Source organism: Bombyx mori, chromosome 22, assembly GCF_030269925.1.
Source record: "Bombyx mori chromosome 22, ASM3026992v2".
Lineage (NCBI taxonomy): Eukaryota > Metazoa > Arthropoda > Insecta > Lepidoptera > Bombycidae > Bombyx > Bombyx mori.
This window is the reverse complement of record NC_085128.1, coordinates 17,283,944-17,308,587: the sequence shown is the minus strand read 5'-3', so window position 1 is coordinate 17,308,587 and position 24,644 is coordinate 17,283,944. Positions and strand designations below refer to the sequence as shown.

General features: G+C 45.0%; 1 protein-coding gene across 2 annotated transcripts in view; it reads left to right on the top strand.

Annotated features, from left to right (window-relative positions):
* Nucleotides 1–24,644, top strand: part of LOC101735367 (zonadhesin) — a 74,361-nt gene that overhangs the window by 49,526 nt on the left and 191 nt on the right. For both annotated transcript variants that reach the window (XM_062675069.1, XM_062675068.1), the window contains one exon: nt 23,541–23,726. In XM_062675069.1, the coding sequence (XP_062531053.1) occupies nt 23,541–23,726 (186 nt within the window). The remainder of the gene's footprint in view (nt 1–23,540; nt 23,727–24,644) is intronic.

Sequence of the window (24,644 nt, the reverse complement as noted above, 5' to 3'; positions counted from 1 at the left end):
TTACGTTGTAGATGTCTATGGGCTCCAGTAACCATTTAACACCAGGTGGACTGTGAGCTCGACCACCCATCAAACCAATGAAAAAAAAAAAGACAAGTACTCATTACAGAGAAGCTGTTACGCTTAATCTTAACAAACCACTCCAGCACAACAGACTGATCACCCACTGGATCACCCACTCAGTTGACGTCATACTACCAGTATCTACTTCGCCCGTCACCCCTGACGTATGGCTTCACATCTCTAATTACCGCGAGCTTACGTTTTGCCATGACATTAAGACGAAATGGCTTTTCTGTTTCTTTCAAAATCATTGTGTTGTTGGAGATGTTTATGTCGAAATTGTATACCGTAAGGATAAGACGCCAAGTGCAATTGTATCTAGCGATGTAAGGCGTTCTAATCCCGCCGGCGGGTACCAATTTTTGTAATGAAATACGTACTTAACAAATGCTCGCGATTAACTTCCACGGTGAAGGAATAACACCGCGTAATAAAAATCAAACCCGCAAAATTATAATTTGCGTAATTACTGGTGGTAGAACCTCTTGTGAGTCCGGTGCTCATTTCTGCCGTGAAGCGGTAATTAATGCGTTTCGGTTTGACGGATGGGGCGGCAGCCGTTGTTGTACTTACTGGACGGCATTTACGTTGTAGATGTCTATGAGCTCCGGTAACCACTTAACACCAGGTGGGCCATGAGTTCGTCCACATATCTAAGCGATAAAAAAATGCACGAAAACATTAACATTAATATTAAATTTTATTTTTATGCCATATACACGATTCAGCTAACTAATATATTGTTAACTTAATCACTTTTTGAAATAGCACCGCAGTGCTTTTCGCTGGATTGATGTCTATGCGCCATTTTCGGAAGCACTGTTCTAAGGTTACGGCTGCGCTCTGGAGTTTTCTCGCGATTAGGGACTTGTATCTACTCGAGTAGTAAACAGTCGTGTCGTCGGCGAATAAAGCTAACTGGGTCGGCGGCGACCGGGGAATATCGTTGACGAATAAACTAAATAAGAGCGGCGAGAGGACAGATCCTTGCGCAACTCCAGCCGTGAGAGGTCGCGGAGAGGAGAGAGTTTCCTCGACTCGATATCGAAAAGAGCGTTTCGATAAGAAGTCCCGTATGATGAGCACGAGACTCCGGCACGCCCATGTGGAATAGTTTGAAAATCAAACCGTTGTGCCAGACTTTGTCCAACGCTTTTGCGACGTCGAAGAAGAGAGCTCCCGTATTAACGAACGGTTTTGGTCGATTAAGTCCTATCAGAATGTGCTCCGTGAGGTGGTGCACCCGCTGTACGCACGAGCGATTTGCGCGGATCCGAATTGTTCATCGATGAGAATACCCCTGGATGAGACGAAGCCTCTGAGACGTTTGTACAGCAGACGCTCATACAGTTTGTCTAGAGACATGTATACAAATTTCGCGCGGATGGGTGGTGAACTCACAGGTTCAACCTGCGAGAATTTGCTAACACTAGCCCTAGCAAGAGCAGTGCTTCGCTGAATCTACTACCGGATCGAAATCGCTAGGTGATGGGGTCCAAGTTCGTCTAGCATAGTAATCGAAAAATGTTTATTTTTCTCTTACTAGGTGTTAAAGGAAAATAAATTGAGGGCTGCTGTAAGTTTGCTGTGCTGAAAGTTTAATATTAGCACATTTTTGTGACATAACTATGGCCAATAAAATGAATTTTTAAATACATATATGCAATAAAAAAGATAAATATAAATATACAAATATTTATATATCGAGGGGTGAAAGGCTATTTGGTTTAAGCGACATTTTTGCAACTTTACAGGGTAGCAATTTAAAGTTTAAAATTTGAAAATATATATCATGCTTCACCTATTTCAACAGAGTAAATTTAATTGAAGTTCAATTAAAAACATCGAACTGTTGATGCTTATACCAAATAAAACGTACAATTACTTACAAAGATAAAAATAGCGTATTAAGCGAAATGTGGCTTAAACAAAATATCCTTTCACCCCTCGATATACTTCCGCGTTTCAGTAAGTTATATTATATAACATATCAATGATTAGCAACAAATTCTCTTCAACTAGTAACGGAGCTCTTGTAGGCCGAACACAGAACCATTTAAACGTTTTAGTATATATTTGCCACAACTGTGTGTACTTGCATTGCCTAAAATATTATTAGATTCCGACAGGGGACTCCCCGACTATCACATATCACATCACATAATGTTGACGTGAATCTGTGCTTTTAGGTACCACAAGCACCGGTCACCGTCCTCGCCGAACCAGTCGCTTGCGACGAAGGGCTCGATAAGCGAATACATGTTAGGGCGAAGCTGAAAAAGACTCAAGGCTATCAGCATAGGTAGGAAAAAAATAGCGTGAATCTCGTTAAAACTCGTTTCGCTGTTAGTTGCCGGTGCGTTCTTAAGACATACATTACTTTTTTGTTTGCCTAAAATAAGTTAAGTTTTCTTAAGTTAATCTTTTTTGGAGTTTACTCCTTAAGAATCGATTTACATATATAGGCCCGGGGTATGAAAATTATGGGGACCAAAATCGTACTAGAGAGTATAGCATGTCACACGAAATGCGTTATGCGCCTGATTGGCTCCTGATTGCGTGATGCGTGCGCGCGCCAATCAGGAGCCAACGCGCGGCCGCGTTATCGCAGGTGACGCCGGGCTGCTGCGCCGGCAGTCCGCCACAAAGCCTCGTACTGATCGCGCGTTTCTCTCATTATTGTATTTTCATATATTTGTTAGTCGTTTGTTTTGTGTCTCGTTAATTTGTTAATAATCTGTAGTGTATCGTGTTGTCGTAATATAGAACTATTTCTCGTATTGTTTCGTTTAATTTACCGACATCGTTTTGCTTGTGGCCGGACGCCGTTCGGGTTCGATTCCTGAACGTATCAACTGTTAGTGGGTTGATACGTTCGGGTTCGATTCCTGAACGTATCAACTGTTAGTGGGTTGATACCCGAATATAACCCGCTACAAATCATTTATTAATAAAGCTTATTAAATATAAACAATTCCTTCTATCAGTGAATGGACAACTTATATATTAATTGTAAAAGTGAATTATATAGACTTACTTAATTACCGCATCCACGTGTTCCGCAACTCCCGGATCATTCTCACTAGAATACGTAACTTCCATATTTTACTGTATTCAACTGACACAAATTTATATTTATATCCAGTAAACTCCAGTCGTGCGTCGGAGCGGACACACACACTTTTTTTTTTATGATTGAAAGTTTACTGGTGGCCCGAAGGCCTTTACAGTTTCACCAGGACAGGTGGGCGAGCAAAGGCTCAGCCAAGAGGGGTGGGATTTGCTAACAACTGCCCGAGCGCCTCCGAAGGAGACCTAACAACTCAAGAGCAATTATTTCGCGAATGAATCTACTACCGGATCGGAATCGCGACCCGCTGAGAAGATCCGGCGAGAAACTCAGCGGGCTGATGCATGGGTTAGGTTGCACGTCGACCTCTTTGTCGAGTTCGACGAGTACGGTTACCGGGGTCCCTACCCCTAGTATTAGAGCTGAAGGCATCTAATGCAAAGGTTATTGGATCTGATGGATCCGTAAGGACGTGTCTAGGGCGTCGACGGTGACTGGCTCCTGCATGATCAGGATTCGGGGAGTAGTCAGCGGCGGCAACGATAAGGCGATTATCATGACGCATAGCCTTATCGAAGTATCGTTCCGACGCTGACTTCATGTATTTCCGAATTGATTCGAGGCCCAGGTCGTCGTGTAGGTCAACGTTCCTCACGAACCACGGAGCCCCGACAGCTAACCTGCAAAAGCGGGATTGTAGGGATTGGAGGGTGTCTATGTGTGTGCGGGCCGCGTGAGCGAACACCACACTCGCGTAAGTCATGACGGGCCTTATGCAAGTTTTGTAAAGTGTCACCTTGTTCCGAAGGGACATTTTACTCCGCTTACAGATCATGGGGTAGAGTCTACCGAGAATAAACGCGGCACGGTCACGGACTGATTTTATATGCGGGCGGAATGTCATCGATGCGTCCAGGGTAACGCCCAGGTACTTGACCTTCCTGGCCCAGGGTATGGGTTGTCTAAAGAGAGTAATCGGGGGTGTGAGATTCCTCCTCCTAATCCGGGAGGAAATCCGTGTGGAGCTTCCCCTCTGAAATAGCACCGCAGTACTTTTCGCTGGGTTGATGTCTATGCGCCATTTTCGGAACCACTGTCCTAGGGCTAGGGCTGCGCTCTGAAGCTTTTTCGCGATTAGGGACTTATTTCTACTAGAATAGTAAACAGTCGTGTCGTCGGCGAATAAAGCTAAATGGGTCGGCGGCGACCGGGGAATATCGTTGACGAATAAGCTAAATAGGAGGGGTGAGAGGACAGAGCCTTGCGGGACTCCAGCCGTGAGAGGTCGTGGGGAGGAGCGGGTTCCCTCGACTCGATATCGAAAAGAGCGGTTCGACAAGAAGTCCCGTATGATGAGCACGAGACTATCCGGCACGCCCATGTTGAATAGTTTGAAAATCAAACCATTGTGCCAGACTTTGTCGAACGCTTTTGCGACGTCGAAGAAGAGAGCTCCCGTGTATAACGGTTTTGGTCGATTAAGCCCCACAAGAATGTGCTCCGTGAGGCGGTGCACCTGTTGAACGCATGAGTGATTTGTACGGAATCCGAATTGTTCATCGATGAGAATGCCCTTGGATGAGACGAAGTCTCTGAGGCGTTTGTAGAGCAGACGCTCATACAGTTTGCCTAGAGACATGAGGAGGCTAATCGGGCGGTAGCTCGTCGGATGATTTTTTGGTTTACCGGGTTTATGTATGCCGATAACGTCCGCTTCTTTCCACACCGCGGGAAAGATACAGTTCGCCATAGCGGCATTGAAAATAGATGCCAACATCACGATGAGTTGGACGGGTAGAAGTTTAATAACGCGGTTAGATATACCGTCGGAACCGGGAGCCTTGCGAGGACGTAGGTCTTTGATCAAGTCTTTAACTTCTATCGGGGTGACGGGTGGTAACGCGTCCGAGGGTGGCAAGGAGGCTCTGCGTTCTACCTCACTGTCTACTAATTCTACATGAACAGGGTCCGCGGATTGAGTGCTGGGCGTGCACTGGGCTTGCAATGTATCGGCCAGCAGCTCTGCTTTTTCGTCATCATCGAACGCCGCGAGTCGGCCTGAGGGGCCTACGAGGGGGGGCATAGTTACTACCGTATCCGATTTGAGAGTACGAGCTAAGCGGTAGTAAGACCTTTGGGAGGGCGCGAGTCCTTCTAAGAAATCAGACCATCTGGCATCTCGGACTTCGGCGATGCGAGACTTTACGTCGCGTTGTAGGGCACGCATTCGAATACGATTTTCCGCGGTAGGATACCTGTCGTAGGCGCGTATCGAGGCGTTCTTAGCTCTAAGGAGTTCTCTAATATCGTCGGACAATTTAAAGCGGTGAAGGAAGTCCTCCGCTACAACTTGTTTCGATGACCTATCTAATGTCGAGGTGATGTGTGACGTTAAGATGTCTATGGCTTCAGCGGTATCCTGAGGAGACGGGATAGAGTCCGGGTTAAACGGGAGCGATGGTGGATCAGATTCAGCCATGCTGATGCCCAGCGTGTGCCAATCCACCACAGTCCTCGTGACGGGAACGGAATCGGGAGCGCGACCGAGCTTCATAACGACGGGACGGTAGTCTGAATCTAATTCTGAAACTACTTCGATCGAGTGTAAGCGCAGAGTTACGTTTTTTAATAACGCTATGTCGAGTATATCCGGGCGATGCGCGATATTTAGCGGGTAGTGAGTCGGGGTTAGCGGAGCGACGATATCGAAGGCGAGATCATCGACTAACGCGTCAAGCCGCCTGCCATTCGGGGTTGTGGTGTGTGAGTTCCACCTGATGTGTTTACAATTTAGGTCGCCCGCCAGAATGACAGAGCTCCCCATACCGAGCAGCGCCTCGATATCACTGCTTAGAACGGTCTTATCCGGTGGAAGATAAACGGACGCGATAACGATCGGCGCGTGTCCCGTCAGTGAGATTCGGCACACTGATGCTTCGATATTAGCGAGCGCGGGAGGATCGAGCGGGACGCAATGCAGGGCTCTTCTATAGTAAATGACGGTACCACCACCACGGGCAGAGAGCCTGTCGTTCCTGACCATGTTATAGTTCGCGATTTTAGGGTCACGGCGCGCGGGCTTAAGTAGGGTCTCCTGCACTAAAAAGATATCAATTTGATGGTCACGCAAAAAGTCAGAAACCTGATCACGTTGATTTGCGAGACCGTAAGCGTTAAAAAATCCTATCGTTACGGATAGGGGCTTTATTCTACTTATATACGCCATTGATTACCGGCGGAGTGAGGGGAGGACGTACGTATTTAATGACGCGTATACGTCGGCGTATTCCTGCACAACGGCGATAAAGTGTTGTGCAGTGGAGGCAGCGCGAATGGCGTCGCCCAAAGCGTTAACGCGCTCAAAGTTGATCGACTGAAAGAAGTCGATCGCTAAAGCGAGATTTTCGGACGCGGTCGGAGGGCAAGTCGCGGGGGCGGGACGAATCGCGGAGGAGGGAGTTGTAGCCGTGTTCGTGTACGGCAGCGGTTTTGCCCAGGCCGAGACACTGGGCATCGCCGCCGGAACGAACGCTGGCTTAGCCTGCGACGCAGAGGGTGCCGAGGCTTTGATGTCTGGGCCGGAAGCTCGGAGGCGGTTTTGGCGGGCGACGCGGCGATTTATTTTAGGGGCTCGGGGGCAACCACGGTAATTCGCGGGGTGACCCTGTGTTCGACACAGGACGCAGCTAGGCGGTTCCGTCGCGGGTATTTTGGTCGCGAGCGCAGAGGGCCGTGGCGTGATCGCTCAAACACTTAACACATCGGGGGCGCGCGTGACAGTTACGGGAAGAGTGCCCGTACAATTGACAGTTATGGCACTGGCTAGGAGTGCCTTTTTTATGGGGGGCTTCGATGGCGATACCGGAGAGCCTACAGACGGTCTGTGTGTTGAAGATTTTCTTACCCTCGGGGGTAGGCTGGAGGGTGACTAGAACCATATTATATGGCTCCCTACCGCGACCGGTGTGCATACGGTGCACAGAATTCACTGGAAAGCCCTGTTCTAACAGATCGGCCTTGACGAGCTCTACATCTAACTCTTTAGGGATTCCGCGTATTACAACGCGGAGTTCGCGCTCCTCCTGGAGCGTATAAGTATGGAAACTTATACGTTCCTTACGGAGGTAAGAAGAGAGGGCCCTATGGTCGTCGGGTGTTTGAACCTTAATTTGAATGCCGTTCGCGAGGTTACGGGCATTCGTGAAATTTATATTTTTGGCCTTAAGGGCCAGGCAAACTCGATCCCAAGCTGCCTTCTCCTGAAGGATAACCGGGGGAGGGGTCTGGGTTTTATTTTGTGCCACCGGACGCGGCGACGGAGTGGCACGGGCTGGGGGCGCAACGGGAGTCTGAGGGCGGGGGCGCGACGCGTTCACGGCTTTGCTAATTTTAGCGGCCGCGGGAGCTCGAGACTCCGCGGCACGCTTCTTACCCTTCTGTACCAGGGTGAATCCATCCGTCAATGAGGCGGGGGCGAGGTCGACCTCCATGTCCGAGTCAGAGTCGGAGCACGAGGAGGCGGGTGCAGGCGACCTACGAGCAAGTGTAGGTGTTTTAGAGGGCGCGACGGAGGCCGCGGATGATCGCTCAGCTGAAACGATGGTCACGGCGGACGACGCAGCAGCTTTTCTCGCCAGTATAGGCGACACGGGAGCGGCAGGCACGACAGAGGCTGCGGTGCTCAATGCAGAAGCTCTGCACGCAGGTACAGACGACGCAGGAGCAGCGAGCGCGGCGGAGTCCTCGAGAGGGCTCGCAGTGTGATTGGCCTTGAAGGCCAGAAACTCTGAGGCGAGCTGTGGGTGGCGAAGTCGGAGGAATTCCGCGAATACAGCGTCCATGATCGCTGAGTACCCAGGTGGGGCGGCCCCGGGTCTTGAAAACACTCGCCTTGCGGCGAGGCCCCAACTTCTCGGACCTGAGCGGTTCTATTGAACACAGGTGGCAATGCGGCGCGATTACTACAGGACAAAGAAAAAGCACAACAAAACAGAAATTACAAAAAGAAACAAAACAAATAAATACTTGCAGGAAAACACTTTGTCGGCAAATGTTCCACGAACACAAAAATAACTAAAACAAAACAAATAAAAGCTTCCAGGAAACACACTTAGTCGGCAGATGTATCACGAACACAGGCCGCGCGAACAATGGCCGGCGCATTTACGTTGTAGATGTCTATGGGCTCCAGTAACCACTTAACACCAGGTGGGCTGTGAGCTCGTCCACACATCTAAGCAATAAAAAAAAAAAAAAAAAAAAATGCAGTTCGCCACGAGTTGCCGACCACTGCACTGGCAAACTATTGTCCATAGTCTTAATTAATTAATTTGTCACTACACAATTAGGGCAGTTAAATAATTCGAGTTTTAAAACGAACATAAAAATCGGAATTTTCGGAATTATCGATTCGCGGAACCGCCCGTAAAAAACAAGTTCACGAAAAATACTGCTTAAAAATAATGATAAAATAATCATACACGGGTTATTTGAATATCAAACGCGATGTCGTTCAGTTTGTTCATAGTGTTGGCGTTCGTCAACATCACGTACAATGTAAAAGTAGGTTCGATCAATTGTAACGAGCAAATAAATATTTCTATGTTATTTTAACTTGACAAGTTTTGTTTACACCACAGTTACATATTTTTTCCTACCTGGCTGAGAGCCTTGAGAGGCTATTTCAGTGTAACCTTAACTAGTAGTAGTAGTAGTTAGTAGCTCACGGGGCTCAAACCTGACGACGTTGCTAACACGAACCCTAGCAAACGCCGTGCTTCGCAGAATCTACCGTTCCGAGTTTCTGGCCTTCAAGGCCGATCACACCGCGAGCCCTCTCGTGGACTCCGACGAGCTCGCTGGTCCTGCGTCGCCTGTACCTGCGTGCAAAGCTTCTGCATCGAGCACCGCAGCCTCCGTCGTGCCTGCCGTTTCCGCGTCGCCTATACTGGCGAGTAAAACTGCCGCGTCGTCCGCCGTGGCCACCGTTCCAGCTGCGCGATCAGCCGCGGCCTCCGTCGCGCCCTCCAAAACACCTGCTCGTAGGTCACCTGCGCCCGCCTCCTCGTCCTCCGACTCTGACTTTGAGGTAGAGGTCGACCTCGCCCCCGCCTCATCGACGGATGGATTCACCCTGGTACAAAAGGGTAAGAAGCGTACCGCGGAGTCTCGAGCTCCCGCGGCCGCTAAAATTAGCAAAGCCGCGAACGCGTCGCGCCCCCGCCCTCAGACTCCTCTGTTGCGCCTCCAGCCCGTGCCACTCCGTCGCCGCGTCCGGTGGCACAAAATAAAACCCAGACCCCTCCCCCGGTAATCCTTCAAGAGAAGGCAGCTTGGGATCGAGTTTCCCTGGCCCTTAAGGCCAAAAATATCAATTTCACGAATGCCCGTAACCTCGCGAACGGCATTCAAATTAAGGTTCGAACACCCGACGACCATAGGGCCCTCTCTTCTTACCTCCGTAAGGAGCGTATAAGTTTCCACACGTATACGCTCCCAGGAGGAGCGCGAACTCCGTGCCGTCATACGTGGCATCCCTAAAGAGTTTGATGCCGAGCTCGTCAAGGCCGACCTTCTCGAACAAGGCCTACCGGTTAACTCCGTACACCGCATGCACACAGGCCGCGGAAGGGAGCCATATAACATGGTTCTTGTCGCCCTCCAGCCTACCCCCGAGGGTAAGCAAATATTCAACATCCGAACGGTCTGTAGCCTTTCCGGAATCGCCGTCGAAACCCCACACAAGAAAGGAACACCTAACCAGTGCCATAACTGTCAATTATACGGGCCCCGAAAACAAATCGCCGCGTCGCCCGCCAAAACCGCCTCCGAGCTTATCAAAGCCTCGGCACCCTCTGTGTCGCAGGCTAAGCCAGCGTTCGTTGCGGCGCCGGTGCCCAGTGTCTCGGCCTGGGCAAAACCGCTGCCGTACACGAATGCAGCTACAACTCCCTCCTCCGCGATTTGCCCCGCCCCTGCTACTCGTCCCTCTCCCGCGACTTGCCCTCCGACCGCGTCCAACAATCTCGCTCTAGCGACTGATCAACTTTGAGCGCGTTAACGCTTTGGGCAACGCCATTTGCGCTGCATCCACTGCACAACGCTTTATCGCCGTTGTGCAGGAATACGCCGACGTATACGTGTCATTAAATACGTACGTCCTCCCCTCACTCCGCTGGTAATCAATGGCGTATATAAGTAGAATAAAGCCCCTATCCGTAACGATAGGATTTTTTAACGCTTACGGTATCGCAAATCAATGTGATCAGGTTTCTAACTTTTTGCGTGACCATCAAATTGATATCTTTTTAGTGCAGGAGACCCTACTTAAGCCCACGCGCCGTGACCCTAAATCGCGAACTATAACATGGTCAGGAACGACAGGCTCTCTGCTCATGGTGGTGGTACCGTCATTTACTATAGAAGAGCCCTGCATTGCGTCCCGCTCGATCCTCCCGCGCTCGCTAATATCGAAGCATCAGTGTGCCGAATCTGACTGACGGGACACGCGCCAATCGTTATCGCGTCCGTTTATCTTCCACCGGATATGATCGTTCTAAGCAGTGATATCGAGGCGCTGCTCGGCATGGGGAGCTCTGTGATTCTGGCGGGCGACCTAAATTGTAAACACATCAGGTGGAACTCACACACCACAACCCCGAATGGCAGGCGGCTTGACGCGTTAGTCGATGATCTCGCCTTCGATATCGTCGCTCCGCTAGCCCCGACTCACTACCCGCTAAAAATCGCGCATCGCCCGGATATACTCGACATAGCGTTATTAAAAAACGTAACTCTGCGCTTAAACTCGATCGAAGTAGTTTCAGAGTTAGATTCAGACCACCGTCCCGTCGTTATGAAGCTCGGTCGCGCTCCAGATTCCGTTCCCATCACGAGGACTGTGGTGGATTGGCACACGCTGGGCATCAGCCTGGCTGAATCTGATCCACCATCGCTCCCGTTTAGCCCGGACTCTACCCCGTCTCCTCAGGATACCGCTGAAGCCATAGACGTCTTAACGTCACACATCACCTCGACATTAGATGGGTCATCGAAGCAAGTTGTAACGGAGGACTTCCTTTACCGCTTCAAATTGCCCGACGATATTAGGGAACTCCTTAGAGCTAAGAACGCCTCGATCCGCGCATACGACAGGTATCCTACCCTGGCAAATCGTATTCGAATGCGTGTCCTACAACGCGACGTAAAGTCTCGCATCGCCGAAGTCCGAGATGCCAGATGGTCTGATTTCTTAGAAGGACTCGCACCCTCGCAACGGTCTTACTACCGCTTAGCTCGTACGCTCAAATAGGATACGGTAGTAACTATGCCCCCCTCGTAGGCCACTAAGGCCGACTCACGGCGTTCGATGATGACGAAAAAGCAGAGCTGCTGGCCGATACATTGCAAGCCCAGTGCATGCCCAGCATTCAATCCGCGGACCCTGTTCATGTAGAATTAGTAGACAGTGAGGTAGAACGCAGAGCCTCCTTGCCACCCTCGGACGCGTTACCACCCGTCACCCCAATGGAAGTTAAAGACCTGATCAAAGACCTACGTCCTCGCAAGGCTCCCGGTTCAGACGTTATATCTAACCGCGTTATTAAACTTTTACCCGTCCAACTCATCGTGATGTTGGCATCTATTTTAAATGCCGCTATGGCTAACTGTATCTTTCCTACAGTGTAGAAAGAAGCGGACGTTATCGGCATACACAAACCCGGTAAACCAAAAAATAATCCGACGAGCTACCGCCCGATTAGCCTCCTCATGTCTCTAGGAAACCTGTATGAGCGTCTGCTCTACAAACGCCTCAGAGACTTCGTCTCATCCAAGGGCATTCTCATCGATGAACAATTCGGATTCCGTACAAATAAGTCATGCGTTCAACAGGTGCACCGCCTCACGGAGCACATTCTTGTGGGGCTTAATCGACCAAAACCGTTATACACGGGAGCTCTCTTTTGCTCGCCCACCTGTCTCGGAAACTGGAAGGGCCCCCGGACCACCAGTAACCCTTCAATCTTAAAAAAAAACTTTACACCCCACACTATTGAGTGTTGGAAGTTTCTGTGAAAAGAGAAAAATCGAACCATTCGTAACCACAGAAATCTGTATATTTCTTTTGATTTCCTTATTTAGATGTCTGTTACATCGATTCGCTAAAAAAAAAGGGCACAACATAGAGAAAATCAGGTTTTTTAGATCTGGATCTCGGTTTTTTCGGACTGTTGATTTCACCGAATTCCGGGTGCAGCAGTTGGTGTCAAAATGTCATTTTGAATGTTACTGTAATATGTATTCAAAAAAAAACATTACCTATGTTGTACATCAAAAATACGAAGTTTTACATCCGTTTTTTAAATTGCAAATTGCGCGTCTCACCGCGGGGCACATCTAGTATCTTAATAAACATTGGTTTGTAGCACGTTCGTCATCACTCATTACAGACAGGCAATAAAAAAAAAATAAAAAAAAGAGACACTTTGAACTTTCGTTTCACGGAATCAACAAAAAAACAAGTTCACGGAAAATAAATAGTGATAAAAACGGCTTATAAATAGTGATAAAAACAAACACACGGTTTATTTGAATATCAGCCGCGATGTCGTTTAGTTGGATCGTAGTGTTAGCGTTCGTCAACATCATCGTCCTCTGTACAGGTGATTGAATCAGTTTTCTTCTCTTAAAACAAACATTCTTGTTGCATTTCAGAATTTTTTTTTTTTTTTTTACCACAAGGGAAAATCGCCGGATCCCCACCCGCACGGCAGGTGGGGTATGTGGGAGTCGAACCTCACTAAAAACTCCTGCCTCTCACAGCCGGCGCCCTTCCCCGGACCGGGCGGAAACCCAGTCGGAGCTATTGAGACGGCGGGACAGGGTTTACGCAGAGCACATTACATTCATCCCGCCGTCCCCCAGACGCCGGACCGGCGGCCGCCAGCAACATGACCGCCGGTTCCCTCGGTCGACGGGCCAAAAGCCCGATTGATAGTGCCGCGCTACACCTTCCCCCGGAGCGGTCGGGGGAACGCGACCTGCCACGCCGCCCCACGCCTAGGTTCCTCCCCGCACAAAGCGGGTGGAGCCCAAAGCTCTTAGGGGGCCGGGTTACGGACGGGACCCCGGTCCCGACCCCCTGCTCGGCGGCGGCTGGTTTCTGCATAGTGAGGAGAGCTTTGCCTCACTCGCCCCGCCGCCTCCTTCTGCGAGATGGTGCACTCGCAGAAGTCGAGCATAGCTTTCCAAGACTCGTCGCCGCCAAGCATCGACGCCACGACTGCATTTCAGCTTAGACCAGTTTTGTTCTAAGCATTTCGAGTATTTCGGTGTTTGAAGTAACGTTTTTCCGTAATTTTTAGTTTAGTTTTTCCGATAAACTATCATCCGACAAAAATTGCGATCTGAGATAATGTCCCTTGTAGGTACTATAGTCTCTTATACTATCTACTCTGTGTAATGGAGGTCAAAAGTTTGAAAAAAAAAATGCATTCGGAAGTGAATGTGTGAAAGTGACTTGTTTAGATTCTCCTTGAGTGTAACGAATTATGTAGACTACAGCCGTAGCGTTTAAAAAAAACCAAAATTCTATGAACTTATTTATTAAAGAATTATAATTATACAATTAATTAAACTAAGATGCTATTGAGTGGACTTGGACGATGTCAGTACCGAAGTGGCGCCAGCGGGCCCCGGCCCGGGCGGCATAGCGACGCTGCAGTGTCAGCACTTGACGCCAGTCGCGTAATTTTCCATGAACATGGAATGAGGTTGCTGCGTCGACAATTTGTAGTCACGTACGCCACTGGTTGCTAATTGCGAAATAGCGAATTAACAAAATGCATGTTACTATGGTACGTAACACCTCCCCCCTTAGCTCGGCAACTATTTGATAATCTTGAGGGCAAATGTTGCCGGAATTCGGTCCTTCTTCTGGGGTTCTTCTGGACTCTCGTACGGGTGAAATTTTGAGGTTTCTTCGCGTGGCTTCTTTTCCAGGGTTATGTTGCAAGACTTGTGCCGATGAACAGCGATTACAACGGCTAGGACAATCGCGCCGCAGAGTGCTCCGTAAAAGGGTATTGTCGTATGAAAGAGTGCTTGGTTCGTGACGTCACTTTGTTCTAGGTCCACAGGATGTTGTTGGATTATATCATCTTGGATTTGGTGTATTTTCTCCAGGTTCAAGGAGGTGAGTTTGATATGAGGTCTAATGGGTCCTGTGATTTTTGCATCCTTCGGGATTTCAGTTATTTTCAGAGGCTGTCCGTTGATCTGATCATTATTGTTTGCCAGTGTTAGTCGTCCGGTTCGCAGCTTACAATTTTGCGGAATGGTAACGAGATAACTTCCTTGAAGCGTACTGTACTCCAGGCGTTGACAATGAAGTTCGATCTTCGTGGTCTCGGGGAAAATAAGGACGTAATGCTTATCGTCTAGTTGTTCCATGGCTTCTTTAGTGAAAGAAACAGAGGTTGGCTGGCATGAAGTGTTCATGGCTTGATTGTAGATAAGATCGTGGATGCAATCAGGGTCATCTCTTGGCTGGTGATTTATATTTTCCTCGCAGAGGTAGTACCTGTTGTACTTCGGGCATTCAGCCTCTATGTACATGAACGCTTTCTTATTTGTTGCGATGAAAGGATAAGGAGGGACGAAAGTTAATTGATGCTTATTAGGGGCAATGGTTAATTTATATAGTTCGAATTCATCCGGAGAAATTACAGGAAATTTAAAGACAATAACTATTTTCTTTCCGACATAATAATAGCCTGGTTTTATAATATTATAATATTCTCTTAAATCTACGTTTAAAATACGGTTTTCCGTATATAAATTTCTTAACCTATCTGTCATATTACTTAACGTATCTATGCTTATCATACTATGGTGTGTGCTTGATGCACGGATAAAACTTAAGATATTTTCAATCCTACATAATTCGTTATATAAATCCTCAATATTTTCACTAATGATAGCTAGTAACTGGGCGAATTTAGCATATTTAAGCAGATTACTATCGGCATATATTTTACTGTCTAATAACCAGCTTAAGGTGACATTAATTTTTTCCTGATTCTTTGCGATTTCGGAAAGTAGCTGTGTATGTTCGGTCATCCATGCTTTGTTCAGACTAATATATTGGTTAAGCTCGGATGATAGCTGATTATCATTATTTTGCAAAATTTTAATAGCTTTACTGTAAAGTTCGGCATCTGACTGGTCTAGGTTACCTGTAATGCTTTTAACAATTGAACCTAAGCCATCAATGAGACCTCTTTTTACACGATTGGGTTTGAGGCTGTTAATTTTAGAATTGATTTTAGTGATTTTGCTAGTTAGGTAGTTTATTTGCAGTTCATAAAGGAGATAAGTGTGTTCGTCTAGTTGGTCTTTAAAATATTTTAGTTGAGTTTGTACTGAGTCGAGTCTGTTGTCTACATCAGCTAATTCTATATATTGTAAAAAGGAATGATAGTGGGATACGAGTCTAGTCTGTCCGAGTTTAAAAGGTAAAAGTCCAGGTCCGTTCTCGAGGGTCTCAAGTTTTATCTCGTGTGCGGTCGTCAGATGTCGGGTCAGGAGGTTCAGTAGAATCCTGTAACAATCGGAAGTCTTTATGTGCACGTTTAAGTCGGGATTTAGCAATAGGGCCTCGTTTTTTCGATGTGTAGATATGAATTGGTAAGTCTGCTAGCACTCTATCTTGAGTGTACCTCGGGGCTGTTTTTTGTCGGGCTGCTATCGGGTTTTTAATGAAAACTTGTTGGTTAGGTTGGTACGTCGCTTCTGGTTCGCGGTTCTTATTTCTATTTTCAATGAGCGATGTACGGTTAGCAAGTGAGGTTTCATTTATGAGTTCATAAACTGTAGTCATTTGAGCTTTATGTGATTCCATGTACTGTTGCAGTAAATGGGCTGTTATGTCAATGTCGAGAGGGTCTCTAGGGTCAAAGTGTCCCGTTATGATGTCAAAAGGGCGACATTTGGTGAAACTGTGAACTGAACTGTTGTAAGCTAATATTGCATAAGGCATTAAGTTTATTACAGGTTCATTTTTATGTTGTAAGCGAAGTATGCGAAGGTGTTCTAGCAAGGTTGAATGGAATCTCTCTACATTGCCATTGTCATTAGGTGTATGTGCTAGGGTTTTATGATGATTTATTTTGTGAAGTCGTATGAATTCGGAAAACAATTGGTTTGTGAATTCTGTACCATTATCAGTTACTATCGTTAAAGGTAGACCATGATGCGTGCAGAACTGCAATAGACCCTGTAATACGCTAATTGCTGTGCCGTCTCTCAACAGGTAAGCCTGTCCGTACTTAGAGAATACGTCAATAAATGTCAGGTATTTTTCGGATTGGGCGGTGAACAAGTCCATATGAACTATTTCGAAGGGTTTCTTCGGGGGTGGTACTATGCTAAACTGCTGTTTAATGGGTGCGCGATCGTATTTAGCTTGTCCGCATATGGTACATTCGTTTATGAATTTTGTAATTTGATCTTTCATTTTCGGCCAGTAATATTTTCGCGAAAGAGCTAAATAACACTCGTTTATTCCGCGGTGGTTAGTTTTTCCATCGTGATAGTGGCTTATTATTTCTTGTTGCCGAAGGTACTCCTTCACATTTTCTAATTCGACCTTTGTGAGTAGGAGGTTCATTGCCGAATTTCTGAACGTGTCTTGAATTATGGGTATAATGTCGTACATGCTTAATGTTGGATTAATAAGGAGGCCAGTTTTTACTTTAGGATTAACGAATTCTTTAATGGCGTTTATGACGTCTTCTCTTAAGTTTGATTGGGAAACTTGTATAGATATGCGAGTGTGCGTTTCAAATGGCTTACTGATAACGGGTCGTTTTTTGATGTCTCCGACCACTGTTATGCATATTTGCTTATAGAATTTATTCAGTGGTTCGTCGGTTATGGGGACCTCTAATATGGGGTTTTCATTACTGGTATGAGCTGTGGCGGTGGTTGAACCCGTGACTGAGGGTGGTTTTTCTGAAGGGTTCGCTATCATGGAACTTACATCTTCGTTATGTATCTCTACTCGCGAGAGGGCGTCGGCGTTCGTATTAATTTTGCCCTTTTTATAGACGATGGTGTAGTCATACTCGCTAAGTTTAAGTCGCCACCTGGTCAAACGTGAGTTAGGCTCTTTAAGGTTCATAATCCACTGTAGTGGTTTATGGTCCGTTATTATTTTAAATTTTCGGCCAAATAAATATGGTCTAAAGTATTTGGTGGCCCACACGATTGCTAGTAATTCTTTCTCGATTGTACTGTAATTCATCTCGCTTTCATTTAAGGTACGTGAGGCGTAACATACAGGTCTATCGGAGCCTATGGGGCCTTGTGACAATATAGCTCCTAAAGCCACATTTGATGCGTCAGTTGTTAAAATAAATTCCTTTGTAAAATCAGGGTACTGTAATATTGGGTCGTTAGTCAAAAGTTGCTTACACTTTTCGTAACAGTCTATGTAGTCTTTACTAAGGGTTATAGCCCGTCCTTTCTTTAAGCACTGTGTGAATGGTTTCGTTATTTTAGCAAAGTCGGGTATAAATTTTCGATAATATCCTATAAGTCCGAGGAATTGCTTAATTTGTTTTGTGGTTTTTGGTATCGGGTACTTTTGTATGGTGGCAATTTTGTCGGGATTAGGTTTAATTCCTTCGTTGCTAATTATATGACCTAAGTAGGCTGTTTCTAATTTTAAAAATTCTGATTTGTCCATCTGTATTTTGAAGTTGGACTCACGAAGTCTCTGAAACACTTTTTCGAGGTTAACAAGATGTTCTTGTAAAGATGTGCTAAAAACGATAATGTAATCAAGATATACTAGGCATATAACGTTTTGAAGACCTTTCAAGACGTTATCCATAACTTTTTGAAATGTAGCCGGAGAATTTTTTAATCCCATCGGCATTCTTAAAAATTCAAAATGTCCGTGCTCTACATTGAACGCTGTTTTTGGGATGTCTTCAGGGTTCGTTTCCACTTGGTAGAATCCGCTTGCCAGGTCCAGGGTTGTGAAATACTGGCACTTACCTAATTTATCTAGAACGTCGGATATGTTTGGTATCGGATATTTGTCGTCGATAGTTTTTTCATTTAGCTTACGGAAGTCTACTACTAATCTCCATTTTTGTTTTCCAGATGCATCTGCCTTTTTAGGCACGACCCAGATAGGCGAGCTCCATGCTGAGTCAGAGGGTCTTATTATATTTTGTTGCAGCATCTTAGAAATTTGATCTCTAACCTCCTCCCGGTGGACAAAAGGATAGCGATAGCTTTTTGTATAGATCGGAATTTCATCGGTCGTCCTAATGTGGTGTTTTATTTTATTAGTAAAGGTGAGCGGTTCACCCTCAAGATAGAATACGTCAGCGTACTGCGAGCAGAGGTTAATTAAATTCATTTTTTCCTCCTCATTAAGGTGATCGGTACGTAATCGCGATAAGACCTGATCAACGCGACTACGACTTTGTTCGGTACGGCTGCACTCGATATTAAACGTTAACGCTTCTATGGGGCGGTCCATTGAAAATATTATGTCGTTATGCGATGTGTTTTCGACTTCAATTATACCACGGTTTTTAACGACTGTCGTGATGCATTCGTTCACCACACAGTTGTTCAGATATTGCTGCGGGATATAGACTTCGCCGTCAGATGAATTTATTGGTACTCTAACTAGTTTACTAGAGTTAGCCGGTACGATGTCTTCGTACAGGTTAACGTTGCGAGAATTGAACATTTCAATAGGGTTGGTAGAATTGTCTGTAATCAGTAGGTTGTCTTTAAGGTCGATTCTAGATTTCCATTTGGTAAGCAAGTCTAAACCAATAAGTCCGTCAAAAAATTTGTGGAAATCGTAGACAAACAGTTTAATAGGTCCCGCGTCGTTAAGTTCTGAAAAAGCTGGTATAGTGATAGAGAAGTCGTTCCTAGTTGTAGCGTGGACGTTCGTTACTTCGAAGGGGTCATATTTAAGAGGTATATTTGAGTAGTATTTCTCCACCGCTTTAGGGCTTAAAAAAGATTGGTTTGCGCCCGTGTCGATTAATATGTTTAGAGGTGGATTTTTAATTTTTAGGTACGGTAACTGGCGTTGAGTTTGTAAATTTAATTCTATTTTAACAGTTTTAATGGGGGGCTCACGGGAAAATCCTGATCCGAATGACTAGTAGAGGGTTGCGCTTCGGCTCCTATACTACTTATTTCGTTAACTTTATTTCCGTTTGGTGGGCAGTCATTTATTGTAGGGTCGTAATAGTCGTATATTTCATAGTTATTATAGTCCGCGTCATAGTTAGTGTAATCTATGTAATAGTTAGGGTCATAGTCGTGGGTATAGTAGTCATTGTCGAGTAAGTAATAACCGTTATTATCGTAGCATTCGTTAATGTTCATCTCTCTTGTTTTAAAATAATTTGTTGGAGGTGGGTTACCTGACTTACTCCAATCATGACCTGTGAGTGGAAGTTGTTTTGCCACGTAGTGACTAATACCACTCATAGGTTTCGGTCCCTGGTTCCGCTGAGGTAGCCTAAATACGTTGCTACGGGGGTTGTAGTTTGGTGGGTGCGATGCGAACATTTGCTGCGTGCGTGATGGCATGTTAGGCATGCGCTGAGGGGCGTTAAATTTGAAAGCAGGTTTCCAGTGGTTGTTAGGTCCTGGTGGTGGCTGTCGCTCCCAGCTCGGTCCTGGGTTCGGTCCGAATGAAAGCGGTTTCGGCATTGCTACCGGAAACATAGGTGGTATTTTTACAGGTGGTGTCGGTGTAGGCTGAATAAGGTTGCGCCGTTCAGAGGTGAACCCGTTTCGCTGTTGTAGATACATTATGTTAAGTTCTTCCTGTACAAATTCCAGAGCCTTTTCAATGGAGGTCGGTCTCATGCAGCGTATGCGAGATCCCAAGGGTTCCTTGAGGCCTCGAACAAATGCTTGCATTGTTAGCTTTTTATACAGGTCGCGTTTTGCCTCGATGGTTGTGGCAATACTTTCGTGTAAAGTTACGTATGTCATGAGAGTGCTGAATAGGGTCTGGCATTTGTCGTAAAACTCCTGGGGGCTACTGTTTCCCTGTGTTAGTAAGGAGAGGTCATTGTATAAAGCGGTCTCATCTCTTTGGTCTGAAAAATTATTAATGAGGGCAGTACGGATACCTAACCAGTTCTCTGGTATGCCATTTGAATTTATGGTCCTGGCGGCAGGACCAGTTATTTTATTTAATATACCGTTTATTAGGCTGAGGTTATTTAATTCGTTGCCAGGATCCGTTCTTATATACTGTGTGACGATTTGGTCACAAATTCTGATAAACCTAGTCAGTATGTTCGGATTGCCGTCGAACTCTGGCACTGGGCGAAGGGCCTTGTAGATTTGGTCCGGGTCTACGGCCATTTCTAATTTATAACTTACGTTAATATCTAAATTTCGATTTAAATCGACGTCTCTCTGTCTACTACTAATCTGCCTTGAGGAGACAGATTTTTCACCGTAATTCTTCGGATGAAAAATTTTGGATTTGGATTGACAAGGAGGCAACACAAAAAGAAGGTTCAAGTACTTACATACGATATATCATTTTGGTCTTCTCGCGTATCGATTTCCAGATACTACGCCGGCCGTGTCTTCACGATTCAGGTATTCGATAAGGGCTTGATAGCACGAGCAGCGACTATACGGAGTCGGCAGAATCAACGATTTCTGGAGTTCTTTACCGCGCCGCGCACTGCTTCGAATATCCTACCGACTGCGCCAATTATGTAGACTACAGCCGTAGCGTTTAAAAAAAACCAAAATTCTATGAACTTATTTATTAAAGAATTATAATTATACAATTAATTAAACTAAGATGCTATTGAGTGGACTTGGACGATGTCAGTACCGAAGTGGCGCCAGCGGGCCCCGGCCCGGGCGGCATAGCGACGCTGCAGTGTCAGCACTTGACGCCAGTCGCGTAATTTTCCATGAACATGGAATGAGGTTGCTGCGTCGACAATTTGTAGTCACGTACGCCACTGGTTGCTAATTGCGAAATAGCGAATTAACAAAATGCATGTTACTAGGGTACGTAACAAACGTAAAATAATGCTATATTTGAATGACCACTGTTGATAGTTTAATAGCTCATGGACATCGGCAATTGCATTAGCTTTTTCGAGTCTATAATGCTATATTTGAATGACCACTGTTGATAGTTTAATAGCTCGTGGACATCGGCAATTGCATTAGCTTTTTCGAGTCTCTAGCTACCGATAGAGACTCCACAAGAAGGAAAACGCATAGCGCTGTGGAATTATCGAGTAGAGAAATGATTTATGTAAAAAGCTGCCAAATTTAAATGACTACATTATCAAGTTGCTTGCCTTAGAAACTTAATTGTTTCGGTACTTGTGTACGATCACGACTGTATCACAAATATTAAATCTATTAGCATCTCGCTCGCTCTTCATCTATCAATAACCTCAAGGTGTAGCGAAGTGTCTCGGTACAAATAATCTGAATATTTGATGATTATGTTCCCAAATAATGTGTTATTTTTTTGTTTTTGTTCGCTCGCTTTTTTTAATGCACGCCCAATTTTTGAATGTGACGTAAAGTTACACATTAAAAAAAACCGCCGATGCGTTGACTGTGTGGAAGTTGAACCGACTAAATCTATAGCGAAGCCAGGTGACGCGATTCGCGCGAAGCTCATGTCTCCCCACCACCCTGTCCCTACTAGGCATGGCAGTGAAGACCGCCGGTTCGGCGTCTGTCGGGACTAGGGCAAGGATATCCAAAGCACGTCTAGACGGCTCATTCCCTCGCAATATCCCGCTGGATCAGAATCAGCATGGGTCGGGATCTGAGGTCATGTCTCTCGGATGCTCTTCGGCAAGACACGTGTATAGCAATTAGCAGCTTATACGCCGTCTTCTTTGCCGTACTTGAATGAAAAATTGTATGGATAAATTTTGGAAACGTGGCTAAAGATCATATAAAGCTCGAGCTTGCACTAAAGATCATCCTAATCTACTTAAAACAAGTCGCTATTTCTGATTAAAAACAATATATGTATTTTAATATACTTTTATTAAACGAGCAGTTAGGTGTACCTACATCATCAGTTATTATGTAATTTTAAAAACATGTTCTGAGCCATAGCCATTCATTATCTGTATATAATATGCCAAAGGTCACGAATGTCATCACAACACAACGCTACCGCCGCTATGTAAGAAATGATGTAGGTACTCCTAATCCGCACGTGAAATATTAATCAACTTAATGTTTGTAGGTATAATGTAAATAACAAATTGGCCCTTTCACACGATTTTATTAGCTTGACCTATATTTTCTACCACCAATATATCCATGTAACGGAATCTTTCAACGTAATTTTCACCAAAATGGAGGCGTTCCTATTCGGACTATAAAATTTGGCCCCGTATCAAAGACTCGTTAAAATACATTATTTTTATTACTGTGCTCTGGATTTTTTACTGTAGGCATTATGTAGGTACATACTTATTATTGAAATAAATAGGCAAGCAAGCACTTAAGGCGAATTTACAGTACGAAATTAGTGGCATGAAACTAATTTCGTGACATTAGTTTTACAAACAGTTTCACGTGTAATTTAATACTTTCGTAATGCATGCATTAATTTCAAGCATGCAAATTAGTTTCGTGCCTTGCGCGATTTTTTGGTGAAATTAGTGTCATGCAACTAATTTCATAGTGTAGACGCGACGTGAAACTAATGTCGCGAAAGGGTCTGCGTTGTGCGGACGTGTGTATTGTTAGTTCGGACGCGCTTCAAGCGTTGAAAATGGCAAATCAACGATGGAGTACAGAAAAATAAAATAGATCTTATTAATGAATATCAGCGACAAGGGTGTCTATGGGACCCGAAACACCTACAGTAAAAAATCAAAATTATCTTCACTCATTCGAAAATAGTTTTTATTACTCTCAGGATCTTCATCTGCTAATTTAGAGACTAACTTCATTGCACCTAAATGCCTTCTTGTTGACCATCCTCGAATCTACCAACTTTTTTTTTCTTGATAGCCTTTTTTTAAGTTCATAGGTATATAAGCATTTCTTTAGCTACATTGAATATAGCAAAATATAGCTTTGATGCTGAAGGCGCCATGGTTACTGCGATACTGTGGATTTCGCGACACTAATTTTTTTACGAAATTACTTTCGCATATATCGAAACTACTTTCGTGAAACTGAGTTCAACGTGCATGACACTAATTTCGTAATGTAAACTCCGCATTAGTATTTAGGCGATTATGAAATCCACAGATATCACAACAGTTATGATGCCACCAAGTCGTCTTGTGAAAATAATCAGAAGTAAATTTCTCAATGAATTTAAAAATTTCAGCTACTTGTCCAGAAAACGAAGAACTCTCCTGCCTTCAAAGTTTATGCAGGCCTCAGAAGTGCATCGAAGAACATGCCCCCGTGTGCCGATTAGTTGATCCGGAGATATGCGAATTTGGATGTGCCTGCAAATTAGGATATTTGAGAGACAAAAATGGAACTTGTATACCGCAAGAAAAGTGTCCAAGTAAGTCGTAAAAATAAATTCTGAACCCTAAAAGTATTTCCTAGGTCTTTCAAGAGCTAGGTATGAGAGTCCGACAAGTTTTATTATGTATCCAATGTGTTACGCAATTTCCTCGACGTGGGCCTAATAAAATCATACAACAGAACCGTACCGCGATTCAATCTATATCTGAGTCGACTATTATCAAAGCCGGCAATCTGACTTTTGGACAATTATTGGTAAATCAGAAAAACGAATTATTGACTTTGTATTCCATTGGCAGTCACAAAACTCTTCGGAACGACATCTTAGATAAATAACAGGTTAACTATTAACCTTTATTTAATGCAGGTTTTGAACCGTATTCTTTGAAGGAGACGATTATATTCAAATCAATCTGTATTGACATATCAATAACATATTTTTTTCCAAATGCACAGATTGCCACCTTTGATAATAGACGACTCATCTATACTAATATATAAATCTACAGTGGTTTTTGCGGATGTTCCGTTATAACTACTGAACCATGCATCCGGTTGACTTGAAACTTGGTGTCCATGTAGAAAATCGTTGGTAGCCTAAGCGGCCGGGGTCGAACCTCCTACGAGGTCCCCGCGCCTAAGGGGCGCACGGGGTATGTGAGACTTGACGATCTGCTGATGTGTAAGTTTATTAAATAATGATAGTAGTTTTTCTCCCAAAAAAATAGTAAGTAGGTATGTGGTGGGTAAATTTGTGTTGCTGATAGACGAGGGCAGTACCAGGGGTACGTTAAAGCATATCCTTAATATAAGGTCAAGTTTAAGTTTCATGAGAAAAAGGGCAATATTACATAGCTGCAGTGTACTGGGAATTATTTTGTATTATTCTGTAGGTAAATCAATATTTACGACGTACGGCTGCTAAGGTACTTTAATAACATTAGATATTCTTTTC